This window comes from Sciurus vulgaris (genome assembly GCF_902686455.1).
Source record: "Sciurus vulgaris genome assembly, chromosome: 16".
Classification (NCBI taxonomy): Eukaryota; Metazoa; Chordata; class Mammalia; order Rodentia; family Sciuridae; genus Sciurus; species Sciurus vulgaris.
The window spans coordinates 602940-621901 of record NC_136477.1 but is presented as its reverse complement, the minus strand read 5'-3'; the positions used below and the strand labels follow the sequence as shown (position 1 = coordinate 621901).

The 18962-nt window shown below is 63.9% G+C and overlaps 2 protein-coding genes across 5 annotated transcripts; one reads left to right on the top strand and one right to left on the bottom strand.

The window, feature by feature from the left end:
* Positions 1-1519: 1519 nt before the first annotated feature.
* On the top strand, positions 1520-10928 carry TMEM259 (transmembrane protein 259). 3 transcript variants are annotated; one of them, XM_079116528.1, is made up of 11 exons: positions 1521-1870; positions 7132-7404; positions 7931-8030; positions 8116-8226; positions 8312-8434; positions 8508-8608; positions 8697-8754; positions 8887-8919; positions 8996-9128; positions 9218-9317; positions 9680-10928. In XM_079116528.1, the coding sequence occupies exons 1-11, from the start codon at positions 1649-1651 to the stop codon at positions 10223-10225; spliced, it is 1800 nt and encodes a 599-aa protein (XP_078972654.1). In that variant the 5' UTR covers positions 1521-1648; the 3' UTR covers positions 10226-10928. The 3 variants fall into 3 exon arrangements, with proteins under 3 accessions (XP_078972652.1, XP_078972654.1, XP_078972653.1); XM_079116527.1 differs by having other exon boundaries at positions 1522-1870; positions 8836-8919; XM_079116526.1 differs by having other exon boundaries at positions 1520-1870; positions 8697-8919.
* Positions 10853-18020, bottom strand: GRIN3B (glutamate ionotropic receptor NMDA type subunit 3B). Of its 2 annotated transcripts, none has more exons than XM_079116525.1 (9): positions 17461-18020; positions 15457-16031; positions 13777-14809; positions 12664-12809; positions 12461-12576; positions 12185-12336; positions 11770-11934; positions 11619-11686; positions 10853-11416 (listed from the first exon to the last, which is right to left on the bottom strand). In XM_079116525.1, the coding sequence occupies exons 1-9, from the start codon at positions 17884-17886 to the stop codon at positions 11023-11025; spliced, it is 3075 nt and encodes a 1024-aa protein (XP_078972651.1). In that variant the 5' UTR covers positions 17887-18020; the 3' UTR covers positions 10853-11022. The 2 variants fall into 2 exon arrangements, with proteins under 2 accessions (XP_078972651.1, XP_078972650.1); XM_079116524.1 differs by having other exon boundaries at positions 15457-16049; positions 17461-18019.
* Positions 18021-18962: the final 942 nt, after the last annotated feature.

Sequence of the window (18962 nt, the reverse complement as noted above, 5' to 3'; positions counted from 1 at the left end):
CCACACTGCCCTGGCTCTGCTTTGCCAGCCCCACCAACCTTTCCAAGCTTTCTGACGCTGTGCCTCAAGTTCTCAGACCCCGCCCTGCCTCAGGGCCTTTGCCCTGGTCGTGCCTTTGTCTGGAAGGCTGTTTCCCCCTGGCCCCTGCTCCAGAGCCACCACCTCAGTGGCCCGCCCCAGCACCATGTGCAGCCCAAACCAGGGTAAAGGACACCAGAGCCTCCTTAGCCAGTCCACCTTCATGTTCCCAGTCATTCCTTGGCTCTCTTGGGCGGTGGGATGCCCTTCACAGGTGGAGACACTTGCAGACTGTCCTGGTGTCCCTGCCAGTCCCTGCGGGGGCTCGAAAGGCCTGCAGTGGCCACAGTGTGTCCCCAGTACTAGTACAGGCTACAGGGCACGAAAATGCGTTCCCCCAGTCCTACAAGTGTTTCTGTTTGCCGCAGGCCTGGCTGGCTAGTTGTCCTACTGGAGACGAGTTCAAGAGGGCTTTTCCTCCTCCTGTGGTGACCAGTTCTGCCTGGCTTAGGAGTGTGGGGCGGAATAGCAGGCATACAGTAGGTACTCAATGAATGCTAGGTCCAAGGTGTTTCCAGGATGCCTGAGTCCTGGGATGCTGGGACGCTGGTCCTGGGGGCGCGGGAAGAACAGGTGTGCCCCAGAGGGCGCAGCAAAATGCCAGGCTCTGCAGCATGTCTAGGTCCTGGTTGGCGTTTGCAGCCTGGCCTTGGCCTGCTGAGCCCTGCCCGCCCGTGGCCCCCTGGGGCTGAGGTAGGATGTAAACCCTGCAAATGCACGCTGGGCACGCCTGACAGGAGGGAAAGGGCAAGGGATCTGCAAGTATCCACCACCTGCAAGTGGCCCAGTCACGAATCGGGAAAACGCAATACCTTTAGAACACCACTTTCCTCTCTGGCATGCAGCAGGCGCTAGATAAATGCCTCTGCCAAGCATTGTTGCGCCAAAGGAGAGGGCCCAAGAGGCTCATCCTAGTCACTGATGAAGACGGGTAGGCGGGGCAGAGCGAGGCCCTGTGACGCCCATACCCGGGCCCTATGACGTCACGTGGTCCTCGCGCTATTCTGAGCTCAAAAATATGGAACGCTTCACGAATTTGCGTGTCATCCTTGCGCAGGGGCCATGCTAATCTTCTCTGTATCGTTCCAATTTTAGTATATGTGCTGCCGAAGCGAGCACGAGCCGGGGGGCGGTACCTTAGTTATTTAAAGCCCCCAGGTCAAATCACTTTGCAGTTAGGTGACTTTCCCTATGGGTCACGCCTGCCACCACTTCTCAGAACGGCCCTTAGAAGGATGTTGCCCATGGTCGTGTTTCCTTTGCTATGTCTCTGATCACGTCCAAAAGTCCTCACCGGTGAACTAACCCTACCGCCGAGGGCGGCCTCAGGGCCGCGGAAGCTTCTGGGAAGGTCCATGCAAAAGAACCTGGCCTCCGCGGGCGGCCGCGGGTATCCCAGGGTGCCCCGCGACGCGGCGGCGCTCTGGCCGGCGCGCTCGTTAAGCGTCGCAGGCCCGGCGGACGCGCGGGCGAAGGCGAAGGCGGCGGCGGCCGTGGGCGGCGCGGCGAGGGCGGCGGCGGCCGGGACGCGCCTCGGGCACCCGCCGGCCGCTAGGGCGACGCGGGCGGCATGTCGGAGCACGCGGCGCCCGCGGCCCCGGGGCCCGGGCCCAACGGCGGCGGCGGCCCGGCCCCCGCGCGCGGTCCGCGCACCCCCAACCTGAACCCCAACCCCCTCATCAACGTGCGCGACCGGCTCTTCCACGCGCTCTTCTTCAAGATGGCTGTCACCTACTCGCGGCTCTTCCCGCCCGCCTTCCGCCGCCTCTTCGAGTTCTTCGTGCTGCTCAAGGTGATCGGCCCGACCCCGACCCCGACCCTTGACCCCGGCGGCCCGCGGGCGGCCTCCCGTACCCGAGGCCGAACGCCGCTGCCTGCGACCCCTGACCCCTGGCGCCTGCCGGGGCCTCCTGGGGCCTCGGTAGTACGCCGAGTGTCACCTCCTGGCGCCCCCAGGCCGGGAGCCCGCCCTGACCGCCGCGGCCCTCCTTCCGCCCTTTGACCCCTGATTCTGCATCTGGGGTCTTCAGCCCCAGGACCCCTGGCGTGTCCCGTGTCTCTCGTGGGCAGCCTGCTGGACGTCCGGTGCTCTCCCTCCTGGTGAGGGTCTCCCTCTCCTGGGACCTTCTAGGGTTAGCACCTGTCACAGCCACCACTCCTGGGGCCTGCTTAGGGAGCTTTGGGCTGGCCGATGGGACATGACCGCTCGTGTTCCTCAGGTGGCTGGAGACATGAGGGCCGTTGGGGAAGGATTGGCTGCAGCCCAGGCCCCTCTAGGAGGGAGCCTTGCCTGCGTGGCAGCACTTTGGTAGAGGATCCGGCCTGGCCACCCAGGTTCCAGGTTTCTGACTTGTCCTGGGAAATGGAGAAGTGGCTGGGCACACCGACGTAGCTCGGCCAGCAAGCTCTCCTTCCTGTCTGTTGAAATGGGCTGATGCTGTTGTCCTGATACTGTTGGACGGGGCAGGTGAGGTTGTGGGCTGGTTCCTGCCCAGCAGCAGACCTGCGGCAGCCCTCGGGAGTGCGGGAGCCTGCAGTCCCTGGTCTGCAGAGGGGCCGATGTGCCCAGGTGTCAAAAGCTGGCTTCCCCAGACTGGCACTCAACCCGACGTCCTTCGTACCTTTGTCCGAGCAGCACTCAGAAGGGCTTGGTCATGTGGGCATTGCTCCTTGAGCAGTCTCTGGAGGGCTACTGAATTTATCAGGCCTCCTGGAGTCCTTGGATGGCCTGAAACCGTGGAAAAACTCATCTTTAGGTGTGTGTTTTCCTTGGGACATGATAAAGTGACCAGTTCCTGGGAAGAACCACTGGCCCATAGGCAGTCTTGACACTGCAGATGTGTGTCCAATGCTTAGTCGTCTGTCAGCATGGGCCTGGTGGTGGCTCTGGTCCTTCCCTTTCTGGGTCTGTGTTTGGCCATCCTTGAAGACCCAGCACCCTTTCCAGGCAGTTGCTGCTCAGGTAGGCAATGGGACTGGGTCACAGCTGAGTCACCCTTCCCTGCCTAGTTAGAACACTAGAAGGTAAGAGCTCCTGGGGGAGGTCTCCTTGGCTAGGGATGCTGGGTCACATGACTTCTGGCAGAGCCACGTCTCAACCTGAATCCCAATCCCTGGTGGAGAAAAACCAGACCCGGCACCTTCTAATTTGCACAGCCAACCTGGGTCCAGCTGGTTTCTGAGGCTGCACTAGCTTCCGGGAACCTCCACTCCTTTGCTTCCTGTGCACCCTGCCTACCCTGCTTCGCCAGAGGTGCTTGCTTCAGAGGTGGGAGCCCTGCCTGGCTGCCTTCCTGTGCAACCTGTGCCTCTGAACATCCTGTCCCCGGTGCCTGAATCTGGGGTTGTTGTTGAAATGGCCCTGTAATGCCAGATTCTAGGGAGAGGTGGCAGTTGGACCATTGTTCAAGGGGGCTCCCTGGAAGATCACTCTGCTGGCCTTAGCATCCACCTCTGCTGGTTTCATGGCCCCAAAGGTAGAAGGGCAGAGACTGGGGAGCGGCAGGCACCAGGTTGCCCTTGCCTGTCCAGTTGGCTTCTAGCCCCAGCAACCTGACCCTGACAGGCAGTGAGTGGATACCTACAGGGTCAAGGTGCTCTGACATGTCCCTGTGGTCAGTAGGGGTCACTGAGGGTCCGGAGAACTGTGGAAGTTCAGGTCTCTGCTCTGACCTGGGGACCTGTCACATTGGCTGTCAGTGTAGAAGCAATACCCCTGGGATGGTGAGCAGGCCCTGTCTGAGTGGAAGGGAGACCTAGGGAGGGCTGGGACCCCCTTGAAGGTTTTCCTAACTCTGGCCGAGGTACTCTATGCACCCTCCCTGGTGAGGAAGTTATGACTTGTCTGGCATTTGGTCAACAGAGACATGGACTGGCAGCAGCCTGCCTGCTAGCAGTGTGTTGGGATTCCCTGAGAGCCCGGGTGGGGCATTGGGAAGGCTTCTTGGAGGAGATAACAGCATAGCCTTGGCAAGCCAAATGTCTCTGACCCTCATGCAGGGCTCCCGGGGCAGCACTGAGTGGACAAACCCAGGAGAGGGCAGGGCCAGGGGTGTGGGAAGAGGCAGTGGGCAGGATCTGCAGGTGAAGTGCAGGAGCACCTCCCCAAGGTGAGGAGCAGGGTGTCCAGGAAGCAGGGCTGAAGGGCACTGGGTGTGCTGGCTGGGAGCCTGGATAGTGTGGAGTGGCGGGGGCAGCTGTGGAGCAGAGGGTGACCTGGACCAGACAGGACTGCCTGGTGGGCAGCGCTGGAGTGAGGTGGCTGGGGATAGGTCCAGGGGGGTGGAATGAGTCCAGCTGGCTCTTACCTGTTCTTTACTCTGTAGTGGAGAAACTGAGGCCTGGATGGGAGGTGGGCACCATCAGGTGTAGCTGTGGAGAACACTGCTGGGGCCCAAGCTGGGAGCTCTCTAGGCATGGCCAGTGTGGAGCACCAGGGGTGTGGCCACTGCGAGGGTTGCTGGAAAGGGCACCAGGGTGACGTCTGAGTCATAGCATTTGGGACTTGGGGGCCACTCAGCTGAGTTCATGCACATTTGTGGGTAAATGCCCGCCTCATTCCCAGGTCATGCTCCCAGAGAGCTCATCACTAGAACCTGTGTTGGGTGAGGCAGGGCTCTTGTCCAGCAACCCTTGGCCACCCACATACACACTGATTGAGGTCCTCCCAAGGTCACTCATTTGCTCATGGTCAGAGGCCATATAAGGCCTCAGGAGTATGGCTCATGACTGCTCCCAGCTGCTCTTGCTGGCTGTGTGACATCAGCAGGTCTGTGACTTTTGTGCCTCAGTTTCCTCACTTGTAAGCAGTGAGGGAGGTCAAGAAGCGTGTCACATGGGAATTGCTGGGGAGCCCCTGGCTCTGGGCATGTGTCAGCGCTTTGTCTTTGTCATGTGCCAACCTAGCATCCGGTGCGTCCTGTGCCTAGAAGGGTATCCCAGGCAGAGCTTCTGAAGGTGTTTGAGCCTGGAGAGCAGAGTTGGCTACTAGGTGCCTCTCAAGGGCCAAGAAGACTCCCAAGGTCCAGCTCTGGCCAACCCTTCCTGTGCAGGAGACTAAGCAAAGAACGGGTCAGCTCCTCTGGCCACACCTGCTACCCGATCTTCCCAGCTCCCAGATGCCACGTGGGGGCAGAGGACTCCTCAGCAGAGGTCCCCGCCCTCTCCAGGCCTGCCCCAGGTTCAGTTCCAGAGACTAGGGCTGCTCCTGTTTGAGCCACAGTGTGCCAGCCTGTGTCCGTGGTGCCTGTGGCTGCAGGTGATGGCAGCTCTGTTCCCAGTTGGCCCAGAAGGAGATGATTATGCAGCTTGCTTGCACCCAGAGCCTCACTATCCAACTGTGTCCCTTTCAGGTCCCAGCCGCCGTGGCCAGCAGGAGGCTTTGCTGAGCCGGCCCTATGCCTGATCTGCAGAGGGCTGCAGATATCCTGCCTTTGGCAGTGTGGCAGCATGAGGCCCTCCACAGCCCTGGACCTCAGCGTTGTGGTGCCCGGGTGTCCCGTGCCCCAGGCCTCTTTGGGCTATGGTTTTGTCCAGTCAGCTCTTCCCTGAAGAATCTGGGGCTCTCTGGAGGAGTACCTAGGCATGAAAGGCATTGGAGCCTGTGTGGGCCCTGCTGGCAGGACACTGCAGGTGGACCCTGGCCACCTGGAGTAGAGCAGTGCTGAGTGGTTCTCACCAGGCCCTGCAGGGGTGCCAGGGTTGATGCCATGGCATAGCGACCAGGCTGGCAGTGTGCTGTGAGCAGAACTGTCAGGTATCGGGGGATCTCCCTGGAAGAGGGCCGCCCTAGACAGTCCTAAGGAGGACTTTGACATGCTTCCTGTGTGTCAGGGCTCTTTCCCCTCAGTGCCATGGATACTGAGGCCAGATTATCCTCTGGGGTGAAGTCCGGGTTCTGGGATATGTAGCAGTGTCCCTGGCCTCCACCCACTCTGTGCCAGTCATGACAACCACAAATGTCCCCAGACTTTGCCCAGCATCCCCTGGAATCCCCAAAAGGCTCTGCACCCTCAAATTGGCCCTGTGATGCTGCCCACGCAGAAATCCGCTCAGTGGGGAGGGGGAGATGGGACTAGTCCCAGACCCTCCACCCTCCCTGCTTGACATCAGGAGTGCATTCTGGTGTCTACCGTGAGCAGGAAGTGAACCTTTTTTTTTTTTTTTTTTTTTTTTTTGAGATGGGGGTTTCATTAAGTTGCTGAGGCTGTCCTCAAACCTGTAATTCTCCTGCCTCAGCCTCCTGCTTCCCTAGAATTAACCGGGGTGCATCACAGCACCAGGCCTTCCTCAAGTTTTCCACAGATATTGATGCACAGTTTCTTAGTGTCAGTACTTTGGACACTCAGGGTCAGATCATGCTCTAGACAGTCCTGGGCACTGCAGGATGCTGAGCAGCACTCCTGGCAGCCACCAGTGTCCCCTGGGGGCAGTCACTTGTGAGAGTGGCTGCTCCTGTTTTACAGAAGAGGAAGCTGTGTGTCCCAGGCAGAGCAGCCTGGCCCTGCCCACTCGCAGCTGTGTCCTCGGCAGCTGCCGCTGGCCCTGCCTGACCTGGGAGAGGTGCAGAGGGTGCTTAGCAGGGTGAAAGAGGCTATTTTTAGCTGGTGAGATCAAGGGGCTCTGAGGACATAGCAAAATGTGAGGCTGCTTGAGGCAAGAAGCAGCCTCAACCTGGGGGAGCCAAGTTGCTGGCTTCCTGGATGGTGGGCCCAACAGGTGGCCTGGGGGCTGAAGCACCTGGGCTGGGCCTTGAGTGTTGAGAACAGCTGGTCAGTGGTGCTGGTTGCTCTGTGTGGTGGCCTCAGCCCAGCCCAGCCTCTCCCAGTGGGGCCCTATAGACAGCCAAGAGGGCCCTTCCTTCTCACCCCCACCCCCCAGGGGCCCAGGCCGCCCAGCCTTTCCTGGGCTGCAGGGCGGGCGGGGCGGTCATGGCGTGGACAGTGATGTCTCCAACAGTTCTCGGTCACTCCAGTGCCTGGGGCTTGGCCAGGAGTGACAGCAAGGGCAGGGCCCAGGGTGGAGCCTGACCCAGCTGCTGGGCCCCGCCCCCAGGCCCTGCTGGTGCTCTTCGTGCTGGCCTACATCCACATCGTCTTCTCCCGCTCACCCATCAACTGCCTGGAGCACGTGCGGGACAAGTGGCCACGGGAGGGCATCCTGCGCGTGGAGGTGCGCCACAACTCCAGCAGGGCGCCCGTCTTCCTGCAGTTCTGTGAGGGCAGCCGGGGAAGCTTCCCAGGCCTGGCTGTGGAGCCAGGTGGCCTGGAGCTGGAGGAGGAGGAGGAGGAGCTGACCATGGAGATGTTCAGGAACAGCTCTGTCAAGGTGCGCTGCCCACACAGGGCTCAGCAGGCCCTGGGACTGCAGAGGTGGGGACGGTGGCTGCCTGGGAAGTCCTTGGGCCTCAAGGGCCTGGCACAGGCAACCTCTGCCTGCTTCAGCTGGAGTATCTCCTGGTGACCTTGCCTGTGTCCCTGGTGGAGGCAGGGCCAGGGCACTGGGTCCGAGGGTTTCCCGATGGTCATGTGGGGATAGCAGCCTAGTTCGGGGTGCTGAGGACAGGCAGAAGCTGAGCCAGGGCTCTGGCCTCACTGGAGGGCACAGCTGCTGTGGCGGTCCCTGTTCCCACACTTCAGCAGTTGGCTTAGGGCTTGGTGATCCTGTGCCCTGAGTCCTGCAATGCCCAGCTCTGCCTCTGCCCTACCCTGTCCCTAGCTTGAGTTCAGACCCCTCTTGGAGGTGACCACAGGGCAGGCTTGGTGTCAGGTGGGGGTCATCGGCACCCCCAAGCCCTGGAGGTGGTAGATGCCCCAGCAGGACCTGCTAACGCCTGGTCCCTGCTTGCCTGCAGTTTGAGCTGGACATTGAGCCCAAGGTTTTCAAGCCTCCAAGTGGCTCTGAGGCCTTGAACGACAGCCAGGAGTTCCCCTTCCCTGAGACGCCCACCAAAGGTACGCCCTGGCGGGCTGTGTGCAGGGTGGGTGCCGAGGCCCTCCCAACCCATCAGAGTGGGCCACCTGACCAGCTTCCCCACAGTGTGGCCCCAGGACGAGTACATCGTGGAGTACTCGCTGGAGTACGGCTTCCTGCGCCTGTCACAGGCCACCAGGCAGCGGCTGAGCATCCCGGTCATGGTGGTCACCCTGGGTAAGTTACTTCCCAGGGCGGGCCTTCATCCCCGTGGCCCCTCACAGGCCTGTGTGCCCTGACCCTGACCCTGACCCACCCACAGACCCTACTCGGGACCAGTGCTTCGGAGACCGCTTCAGCCGCCTCCTTCTGGATGAGTTCTTGGGCTATGACGACATCCTCATGTCCAGCGTGAAGGGCCTTGCAGAGAATGAGGAGAACAAGGGTGGGCCCTGTGGGGTATGGGGATGGCTGGAGGTGGGTTGGGCAGGACCTGCGCTCACTGCTGACCTCCCCAGGCTTCCTGCGGAACGTGGTGTCGGGGGAACACTACCGCTTCGTCAGTATGTGGATGGCTCGCACGTCCTACCTGGCAGCATTTGTCATCATGGTCATCTTCGTGAGTGCTGTGGGGCCTTGGGGGCGGGCGGGAGCCTGTGGACAGAACCGCAGGGACGCCCCCTGACGTGCGCGGGCCTCACTTGCAGACCCTCAGCGTCTCCATGCTGCTCCGCTACTCCCACCACCAGATCTTCGTCTTCATCGGTGAGTCTCAGCCGGCCGTGGGGGGCGGGGCGGGCTCGCCCCCAGGCCCTCACGGGTGGCCCCCGCGCCCTGTGCCCGCAGTGGACCTGCTGCAGATGCTGGAGATGAACATGGCCATCGCCTTCCCTGCAGCGCCCCTGCTGACTGTCATCCTGGCCCTCGTCGGTGAGGACCCCGCCCGGCCTCCCCCGCCCCACGCCCTGCCCCGCCCACTCCAACCCAGCGCCGCCTGTCCCCGCAGGGATGGAGGCTATCATGTCCGAGTTCTTCAACGACACCACCACGGCCTTCTACATCATCCTTATCGTGTGGCTGGCTGACCAGTACGATGCCATCTGTTGCCACACCAACACTAGCAAGCGTCACTGGCTGCGGTGAGCGGGGCCCTGGGCAGGCAGGGTCCTGGGGTCAGCACGGGCATTCACCGTGGCTCACGGCTTTCCCCGGCCTGCTTCCGCAACAGGTTCTTCTACCTGTACCACTTCGCCTTCTACGCCTACCACTACCGCTTCAACGGGCAGTACAGCAGCCTGGCCCTGGTCACGTCCTGGCTCTTCATCCAGGTGAGGCCTAGGTGCCAAGCTGTCCTCCTTTAAGGAGCGCTAAGCCTGGGCAGAGGGCAGTGCAGGTCCCCGTGCCACCTGGCCTCCCCCGCCTCGCCATCTTTTGGGTGGGCTCTTCCCAGAAGTTCATTTCTCCTCCCAGTGAGTTGGGTTGGCCAGTGGCAGTGTGGGCAGTGGTGGGGCCTTCCTGGCCCCGGAGGCAGTGCCGGACATGCACAGGTGATATGCACAGGGCCTCCCTTCTTCCGGTGTGGGCGGGCTCTTCGAGGCTTCGGTCTTGTGTGGGCGGTAGGTGGGGCCTCCCTGATTCTTCTGGACTCTAGATGGTGGGTAGCTGCCTGACCCCGCCCCTCCACCCCCAGCATTCCATGATCTACTTCTTCCACCACTACGAGTTGCCTGCCATCCTGCAGCAGATTCGAATCCAAGAGATGCTGCTGCAGGCGCCACCTCTGGGCCCAGGGACCCCCACCGCGCTGCCAGATGACCTGAACAACAACTCGGGCACCCAGGCTGCTGCCCCCGACCCTACAGGCCAGCCTCTCGCCCTGGGCCCTGGCTCTACTGGAGCTGGTGGGGGGCCTGGGCCGGGGGCTGCAGCGCCCAGCTCTCTGGGGGCTGTAGCTGCCTCCGTAGCTGCCGCGGCCGGGGGTGACCTGGGCTGGATGGCAGAGACGGCAGCCATCATCACGGACGCCTCTTTCCTGTCTGGCCTGAGTGCCTCGCTCTTGGAGCGAAGGCCCGCTGGACCCTTGAGCCCCAGTGGGGGACCCTCCCGTGTACCCCAGGACAGTGCTCTCCAGAGCAACCCCGTGGCACCTGACACGGCCTCGCCAGCAGACATGGGGCGGGAGCCCAGCCCTGCAACCACCGTCCCAGCAGAGGCGCCCTCTGAGGTCGGATCTTGAGCCCCCACCAACTGCTGAGCCGCCTGTCAGGGCTTCCCCAGGCCGGGAGCTATTGGGCATCTTGCGGCAGCCCCAGGGGGTGGGGCAGGCTGTCCCCATGGGGCACCAGGGCCCTCCCCCCTGATTGCCCTCCGCTAGAGTTGGTGTCGGGGTTTCATCAGGTTTGTGGAAGGTGGGTCCCTGTCCCCCAAGTGTGGGGCCTGGCCAAGGCTTGTCCTGGTAGTGAGCTTGTTTGTGGTGGTTTGCGATGAGAGGGGGGCAGGGGCTCTCGGGAAGCTCTGGAAGGGGCTTGGTGAGCGGTCTGGAGCGCACTGTTCGGGGCAGCGCAAGGCACCAATAGGGCAGGTCTGAACAAGGTAACTGGCAGGGAAGCGGGCAGGGCGCTTCACCCTCGGGCTTCCAGCAGAGGGGCTCGGCACAGCCCGGCCCTGCCTGGTGCTCCCTGTGCAGTGCCTTCTCCACGGCCGTCCCTCCCCCGTGTGCGCCAGGCCTGGGGTTTCCAGGAGGGCAGAGCTGCGTCTGCGGCACAGGTGCCAACATCAGTGCCTGGGGTGCCAGGGTCCGGCCGTGCTCAGGGCGGGAGTGGGCCAGATGGCCAAACCAATCACTCGGTGAGGAATGCAGAGCAGCGCTCATTCCATTCTATTTAATTGCAGTGTACAAAATTGTGTTTGTATATAGAATAAACTGTCCGTGGACAGGGCCGGGTCTGCACTTGCATGTGCGCATGGGGAGGGGTCTCCCGCCGGACCTTTATCCCAGGGTATCAGCTTCTCGGGTGTCAGGTGCATTCTGGATCACCGGGCATCCTCAGGTGCCGCTTGGACCTGCAGCAGGCGCAGTGGCCGGTGGCGAGCGCCATCCCCAAGTTGAGCTAGGAGCTCCCCGCGCCGCACCAGAGCTTGACGGAGCCTCTCGCGGACGCCCTCGATGTGCCGCTCCAGCTCCTCCAGCTCGCCGGCGCGCGGAGAGGCCACCGGCATCGCAGTGGGCGGGGGCCCGTTGGAACACATCCAGACTGGACCTTCAGGGGTTTCAGGCTCTGCCTCCGCCGCTTCTTGGGCGGCAGCCACCCCTGGCTCCAGGAGAAAGCGCACTCTGCGCTCCTTGCCCACAGCCCTGCGCACTCGTTTCCAACGCCCTGGGCCCTCATGGACCGCGGAAGTGTCCTGCTGCTGCTTCCCGGCACCACTGGGGATGGGACACGACTAGGTAATAACCCCGGGCAGCCGCGGCCCTCTGCCATCCCGGGGTCTGAGGACTTGTGGAGGGGGCCAGATGTCAAGCGAGCTGGGCTCACGTACAGGAAGGAGAGCCTGGGCGAAGCCTGAAGTGTGTGGGGAGCCCCTCCCACGTCAGGCCCCGCCCCCTCGCGTGCACAGCTGCTCTTTACCTGGGCTCTGGATCCAGCCTCTCTCTCTGCCCTTCCGGCCGTTCCGTATTGAGGGCCCGGTGAATTTTCTAAGATCCCAGACAAGCTGGGTTGGTGGTGGGGTCAGAGGCAGGCGCTGTCCCCGCCGTGCCCGCGCACCGACGGCCCTCACCTGGCTGGTGTGCAGCCAGTACTGCAGCCTACTGCCCCTGCGGATGCGCGGCAGCACCAGGCGGAAGAAGACGTGCTCGCACAGCGAGCTGAGCAGGGCGCTGCCCAGTCCCAGGCAGAGCAGCACAAAGAGACCCGAGAAGTGGTAGATTCCCATCTGGAGGGTCTGGAGCAGGACACAGGATTCCCTCACCTCCACAAAGCAAAGCCCTGGGGCGCCCCGGCCAAGAGAGACCGTTGGGCCACACAGGGGCGCCTGGGCCGTGTGGAGCCAGAGCCGGGTTGGATGCAAGTGTGGAGGAGGGAGGCTGAGGCTGGGGTTTTGCAGGAGGGGCAGAGGGGGGCGAGCAGAGGTCAGGCACTTCACACAAGACCCGGCGCGCTAAGCTGCCACGCGCGCTGGGGCCCTGCCTCACCTCTGTAACCGCGAACACCCGCTTCCCGCAAGGTACCATCTTGTACCACTTGGCATGGAGCAGGTCGATGAAGCCCGAGGACTTGTAGCGGCTGATGAACTCGGACAGGTTGGAGGTGAGCGGCGAGTTCTGGGGCAGTCCGATGCCGTAGCCTGGGGGAGCGGCCGGGACGCGGCCCAGGGACACTGCCCACGCACGTCGGACCGCCCCGACCCGCCCCGGTCCCTAGAGCCCCGGTGGCTCTCCACTGGTGCCCGGCCTCCCACCCGTCCTCACCCTCGATGGCAAAGGGTTTGCCCACGGTCAGCAGTTTGCAGTCCGCGTCGATGGAGACCTCGTAATCCAGGAGTGACTTGTCCATGATGAAGGCGTTGAGCTTGGGAGGCTCGCTCCTGCGGGGGCCGGTGGGGTCAGCTGGTCTGGGGCCGCCCCGCCCGCCCCGCCGCGCCCCGCCGCGCCCCGCCGCGCCCCGGCCTCACGTGAGCATGGCCACGCCGTCGGGCGTGGTGGGCGCGCCGTGGTGCCGCATGTGCGCGTGCATCTCGGGGAAGCTGGCCTTGATGTAGGCCTCGGCGCTGCTCTCCCACACCGTGCCGAAGCGGAAGCCCTGCGGCGGGTGGTGCAGCTGCGGGGAGGAGTTCGGCGCCGTCAGCCACCCGCCGCCCGGGGCTCCTGCCTCCCCGGAGTGCTGAGCGGCACCTGCCCTGCCCACTCCTCTCCGCGCTCCCGCAGCCTGACAGCCACAAATGCCCCCGGCCCCGCCCAGGTTGGGGGGCGGCATCCCACCCGTTGAGACCGTTTTGGACGCTTACACGTTTGTCTTCACACGCTTACACGCTTGTCTTCACTCTATCCCACGTGAAATTCCATGGGACCCCAAACACCCTCTCCGGATCAGCCCCCTGCACCTGCCCCTGGGCTTCCAGCCCAGGCTGCCTTTCCCCTCTCACACTGCCCTGTCCATCTGCAAACGCTGCCTGCTCGTCTTCAGAACACCTGCACCCGCCCCCACCCCCGGGGGCTCCAGCTCCATCTTCTGTGCCTCATCCCGCCCCTCACCCCTTCCGCCGTCCTCTCCATCCTCAGCCACCCTGTCATGCATGCCCATCATCCTCCCACCGACCCAGGGTCAGAGCCCCAGTCTTCCCTGCAGCCCACAGGACCCCACATGAGCTTCTGTGCCTCAGCCTCCCCTCCTCCCTTCCCCTGGTCTCCCTCCCTCCTGCCTCTGCTCCAGCCACTCTGGCTTCCGGCTCAGCTGAAGGCCGAGTGCTGCCCTAGGGCCTTTGCGTGGCTGTGCCCTCCAAGGGGAGCACAGACGTCCAGGAGGCCATTTTCTGGAGCAGGAGGGGTCAGGCAGACCTCCATGAGAGGGTGTCGTGTGAGGAACTCTGACCTGTCAGGACTCTGTTGTCCACAGAGCCTGGTACTCACTAGACACTGGACAGAGACGTCCCTTGGGCGTGGTCTGGCTCTGTGGCAGAGTGCTTACCCAGGTTCCACTCCCAGCCTCTGCCCTGAGACACACCCTGCCATGCCAGGACCCCCAGGGCAGCCCATCCCAGTGGAGCCCCGGGCCGCCGGCTGCCCACCTTGGGGTCGTGGATCCCTGACACCTCCTCAAAGGTCTTGTCCCCGACCATGACCGCAGCCAGGTTGGCCGTGTAGCTGGACAGCACGAGCAGGCAGAAGATGGCCCAGAGGTTCATGAGGAAGCGCCCCGTGGGGCACTTGGGGGTCTTGCTGGAGACAGTGCGTCCAAAAAGAATGGCGTAGCAGAGGTTGAGGGCAGAGGAGTAGGAGAACACCGTGCCCCGGTTGCGGCCGCGGGGTGTGAGTCCATAGGGGCTGCGCCACTCGTACAGGGTGAGAAAGAGTGCGGTGAGGTGCAGGGCCGCGAAGACCCCCAGCCACATGGACCAGTGCAGCGGCCACATGAAGGCCCCGATGGGCGAGGCTGTGTCCCGTGCCCGCACCATGATGCCCAGGCTGGTGGAGAAGAAGGGGCTGGTGAAGTCCATGACCTGTGAGCGGGCTGAGTTGATGCTGAAGCTGGTGACCGCCATGTGGGCCCTGCCGGCCCGCAGGTCGCCCACCAGGCCCGTCCAGCGGCCGTCCCGCAGGGCGCCGTATTTGCCGTCGCCCACGATGTACAGCTGGAAGTCGAAGGGCACGTCCTCGGCCAGCCGCTCCAGCAGGTCGACGCAGTAGCCATAGCAGCACTTGCGCAGGGCGCGGGGCACTGAGCCATTGGCCAGCGCGGCAAAAAGAGCGTCCAGGACAGCCGAGTCGTTGGTGCCAGGATCCAGGCACAGCTGCCCTGCTGGGCACTGCCCGTCTTCGTCGGGCTCCCGGGCAAACACAAAGGGGTGCTCCACCAGCGTCACCACGCGCAACTTGGGTCGGGCCTGGGAGCCTGTTGGGAGGAGGGGCCGAGGCACAGCGCCCCCTGGCTCCAAGTCCAGTTGCCCATCCTGCCAGCTGCCCACCGTGGCCCAGGCAGGGGCGCCCAGTGGGTCCCGGCGAAGGCTCCACACCTTGAAGGTCCGAGACAGGTGCACCTGCGATGTGCTGCTCACCCACACGGGCCCCGTGCGGCCCTGGAAAGACGTGTTGGCCAGGAACCTGGGGGAGGTGCCGAGAAGGTCGGCTTCTGCCCAGGAGGAGCCCACTCAGCAGAGCTCGACCTCTACCGCCGCGGGTTGGAGGGTGGTGTTCCGCCTTTCCTGGGCCTGAGGCCTGAACCCGGGCATGCTCTCCCGCTGAGCCACATCTACAGCCCTTTGTATTTTGCTTTGAGACAGGGTCTCTCTAAGTTGCTGAGCCTGGCTTTGAACTTGTGATCCTCCCTCCTCAGCCTCTGGAGCTGCTGGAAGTGTGTGTGCCACCATGCAGGGCCAAATCTCCATCAGTCTGGATGGAGGAGGAGCTGGGGCCATGGCGACAGGAAGCTGGCAGGTCTGAAGCCGGGTGCAGGGCTGCCCAGTGCCCCCGGCTGCCTGCACCTCCGGGCTGCTCCTGGGCTTTCTTGGGGTGACAGGCCTCCCAGACCTCCCGCAGCACCGCCCTCACAGCCGCCTGTCCCTAGTGAGTCCTTTCACCCCACCCGCTTCTCCGCCTCTTGCTCCCACCTAAGAGGAAACCTGCTCTCTTGTCGGTACTCACAGCAAACACACAATAATGGTGCTTCTTGTGATGGGCAGAGGAGGCTGGGCAGGGACAACGCTGTGGGGTGGACAGAACAGCCTTCCCAAAGCAGGGTCCCCACTCACCGAGCCAAGAAGCGCCCGGGGGACTCTGGTCCAGCCGGCTGCTGGTCCTTGCAGTTCACCTCGGCTGGGAGGAGTGCCCGCTCTGGCTGCTCAAGAGCTGCGCTGCCCAGCGCTCGGGCCACCAGCTCCACAGCATCATGGATGGTGGCCTCTAGTGAAGGCCGGGCCACCTCACCCAGTGCCAGCAGCCCAGGCGGCAGGCCAGCCGTGGGCAGTGCCTCGGCGGGCAGTGGAGTGCCCAGCAGCCAATGGGGCCCAGGCGGTGCGGCCTGCAGCACCTGAGGGGCATGGGTGGTATCACAGCCGAGGAGGACAGCCACCGGGACCGGGGACCCACCTCCCACAGGCACCCCCAACGGGGCCAGGCGTGTGCGCAGCCCCACATCCCCCACGTCTGGTCGGCTCAGGTCCAGCAGGAGCCTTGGTGCCCGGCCAGCCCGGCTTGTCCAGAGGGCCACCAGGCCAGTGGGGTCTCGGACACGGCAGAGCACCAGGCCAACATCCTCCCAGCTGTGCGCCTGCAGCAGGGACACCAGCACGTCCAGCAGTGTCTCCAGGGGGCTGGCCCAGTCCAGCTGCAGATGGAACGGGGTCTGGAAAGGGTGCTGCGGTCAGGCAGTGGCCGCCTGTCCCCACCTCTCCTTCCCTCACGACAGGCAGCTGCGCCTCCCCTACCCGTAACACCCCTGCCCCAGGCCCTCGGGTGCCCCTTCCGGGCTCTCCCTGGCCACCCCGAGGCAGGAGTCCCTGTCTCCCTTTAGGGATCGCTCACCCTCGCACATCCTTCAAGCCCAGGTTCCTCCCCCCCCCTCGGTGGCTCCCGCCCTCCAGGCAGAGGCCCCGCTCCCCCACGAACGCCCAGCCTTGGGCCCTCCTCTCTGCTCCTGGCTTGCCCTGCCCACCCCTGCCCAGGAGCTCCACAGGACAACCGCAGGCTGCCCCCCTGCTAGGAGCCAAGCTTCTGCTTAGGACCCCTCCTCACACATCATGGCTGGTGCCAGGAAAGCGGAGGGCTGAACACTGCCTGGTGCCAGCCAGAGAGTTCTCAGCACACCGAGGGCAGGACTGCTTACCAGACACCTAGGATGGGCAGGGCCCTGCCCGCGTGGGGCAAGGTGCTAATTGGCCAGGGTCCTACTAGGAGACCTGACTCAGCCCAAGCCCAGGGTCCCAGTGGCCACGACCGGGTGCAGTTTCTGGAAATGGCAGCAGAGGGCGCCACAGGCCTGAGTTTGGGACCTGTATCTCCTACCAGACCTGGGTTGGGGGTCGGGGCAAGAGGCCCATCCCCTGCATGCAGAGAGATGGGTAGTGACCTGCCTCTATCAGGGTCTCTCCTCCCACAGGAGAGGGAAGGCCTGCAAGTGGGTTTGGAAGGAGGGAGGAGGCCAGCTGGGAGCCAGTCCTGAGGTTGGCCCTTCCTGCTGGCCCCAAGAGGGGCTCTTCCTCTGGGTATAGTGGGCCCTTGTGGGGGCCTGGGGCCCTAACAGTCACCCTTCTCTCCTCCTAGAATCTCTGCTGGGATCAAGAAGAGAGTAAATCCAAGGAGGCGTGTGAAGGTTCAAAATGACCCCAGGGCAGCAGGAGCCTGTGGGGTAGGGGCTGCCTGGCCTCCATGGTCGCTGGAGGGAAGGATGAAGGACGGAGGGAGATCCCTGCCCTCCCAGCCTAGGGACAACAGGAGCCCTTGATCCAGGGTGCTGGGCCCAGCTGGCAGGAAAGGGGTAGGGGTCTGCTCCATCACCACCGCCCGGGAAGGATCTTCTCAGGAGCTCTGCACCCCACAGACAGGCGGTCCCATGGGGTCAGACGTCCAGGTCGGGTGCCCCAGAACTCCAGTCGCCTACCCAGTTCCTGCACTCTGGGGCACCCCGGGTCTTCCGTGTCTAAGTCCCCATCCCTGTGCCCTGGGGGATGCAGCGTCCAGGGCCTGGGTCCCCCGCGCCTTGGGCAGCCCTGGAGTCACCGCCCCCCGCCCCCCAGCTGGCAGTCTTCCGCGAGTACCGGGGCGCCAAGGGGCGCGCGCGCCTCCCGCCGCAGCACGCTGAGCACCGGGGTCTCGGTGGCAGCCGCCAGGAAGTGCAGCTGCAGCAGCTCGGGTCGCGCCTCGGGGAAAGCCAGCAAGGCCGACACGCCCGGCGAGGCCAGCGCCTGGCACAGGCCACGGGCCAGCGAGGCGGGGTCGCGGGCAGGGGGCGCGGCGGCCACCAGCTCCAGGCTGAGGTTGTGCGGCAGCGGCGGCGCCAGGGCAGCCCGGGCCAGCGCGGCGCGGACGCGGGCGCGGGCAACGGGCGCGCGGGGCAGGAGGGCGCCCAGGCGCGCGGAGCCCCCGAGGCGCGCCAGGACGCCACAGGGCTGTGGGTGGCCGCGGGCGGACCCGGTAGCCAGCCCCAGCGCCAGGACGAACCACAGCGCCTGCACAAACTCCATCGCAAAGTTGGTACCAGCAGCGGGTGGAGTCGGTGCCACCGCCGGGAGGGGACTGCCTGGCCGCCCGGCCCCAGGCTCCCACTCCTTACGGCGGGTAGGCACGCCCTTCCTGCCTCCACCGCCTGCGCCTGCCAGTGCCCAGCCCAGCCGTCCGCCAGTGAGCAGCGGCGCCGTGGCCAGGCTTGCAGATGACCGGTAGCCCGCTAGGGAGCGTGGACTGTGCTTGGCAGGGGCTGGGTACATTGAGCTCAGCCAGCCAGAAATTTCCAATTCTGTAGATGAGGACACACCGGGGAGGAAGTTTGGGTCTCAAAACTGACTCCCACACCCACCCGTTCTTCTCCAGGATCCCAGATCTCCCTGGTCTCCCAGCCTGGGATGTTTCACATTGCTTAGACGAAAACTGAGTCCCAAGAGGGGCCAGGTCTACCCTCTTCCCGAGAGCGTCTCTATCCAGACAAGCACCATTACCACTGTGTATCCTGGGGAGTGAGGCAGACATATGTGATGGAAATCTACAGGGTAGGTTTGCTCTCCAGCCCTGGGCAGGCAACTTGGACCAGAAAACTCCTCTTCATCCTTCAAAAGCCAGCACCAGATGTCCCACTGTGAAAGACATGCCCTCCTCCCACCCAGGAACCTGCAGCAGCGCCACCTGCACCCACGTCTCCTCTACCCCAGGCTGTCGTCCTGGTGCTCGCTGGACATTTGCTGCTGTATTTAGCGGCTTTCTCTTCCACTCAGCTCCGGGAGGGCATGGTGGGTCTGAGGGGTTGCTCCCGTCTCCAGCAGGCACTCCATAATTGCTTGCTAGGCTCACCCTCCTGCGCTGTTCCAGAAACGTCCTCAGCTCCCTGTTGTCTGCCAGCCCTCCCATTTCCCGTTTCCTCTGGCCTCCCCCCCGTCACTGGACCTGGGGTCCTTTGTTGGCAGTGCATCCAACAGGTGCTCGTGGGCAGAGGTGGAGACCCGGGCAAGGGACTCAGCCTGCCTGCAAGGTGCCCGCCCTTCCTCCGGTGGGGCAGGCAGAGGGGCAGGCTGGGGAGGAGTGGCACTCTCCAGGCCCCTCAGGCAGC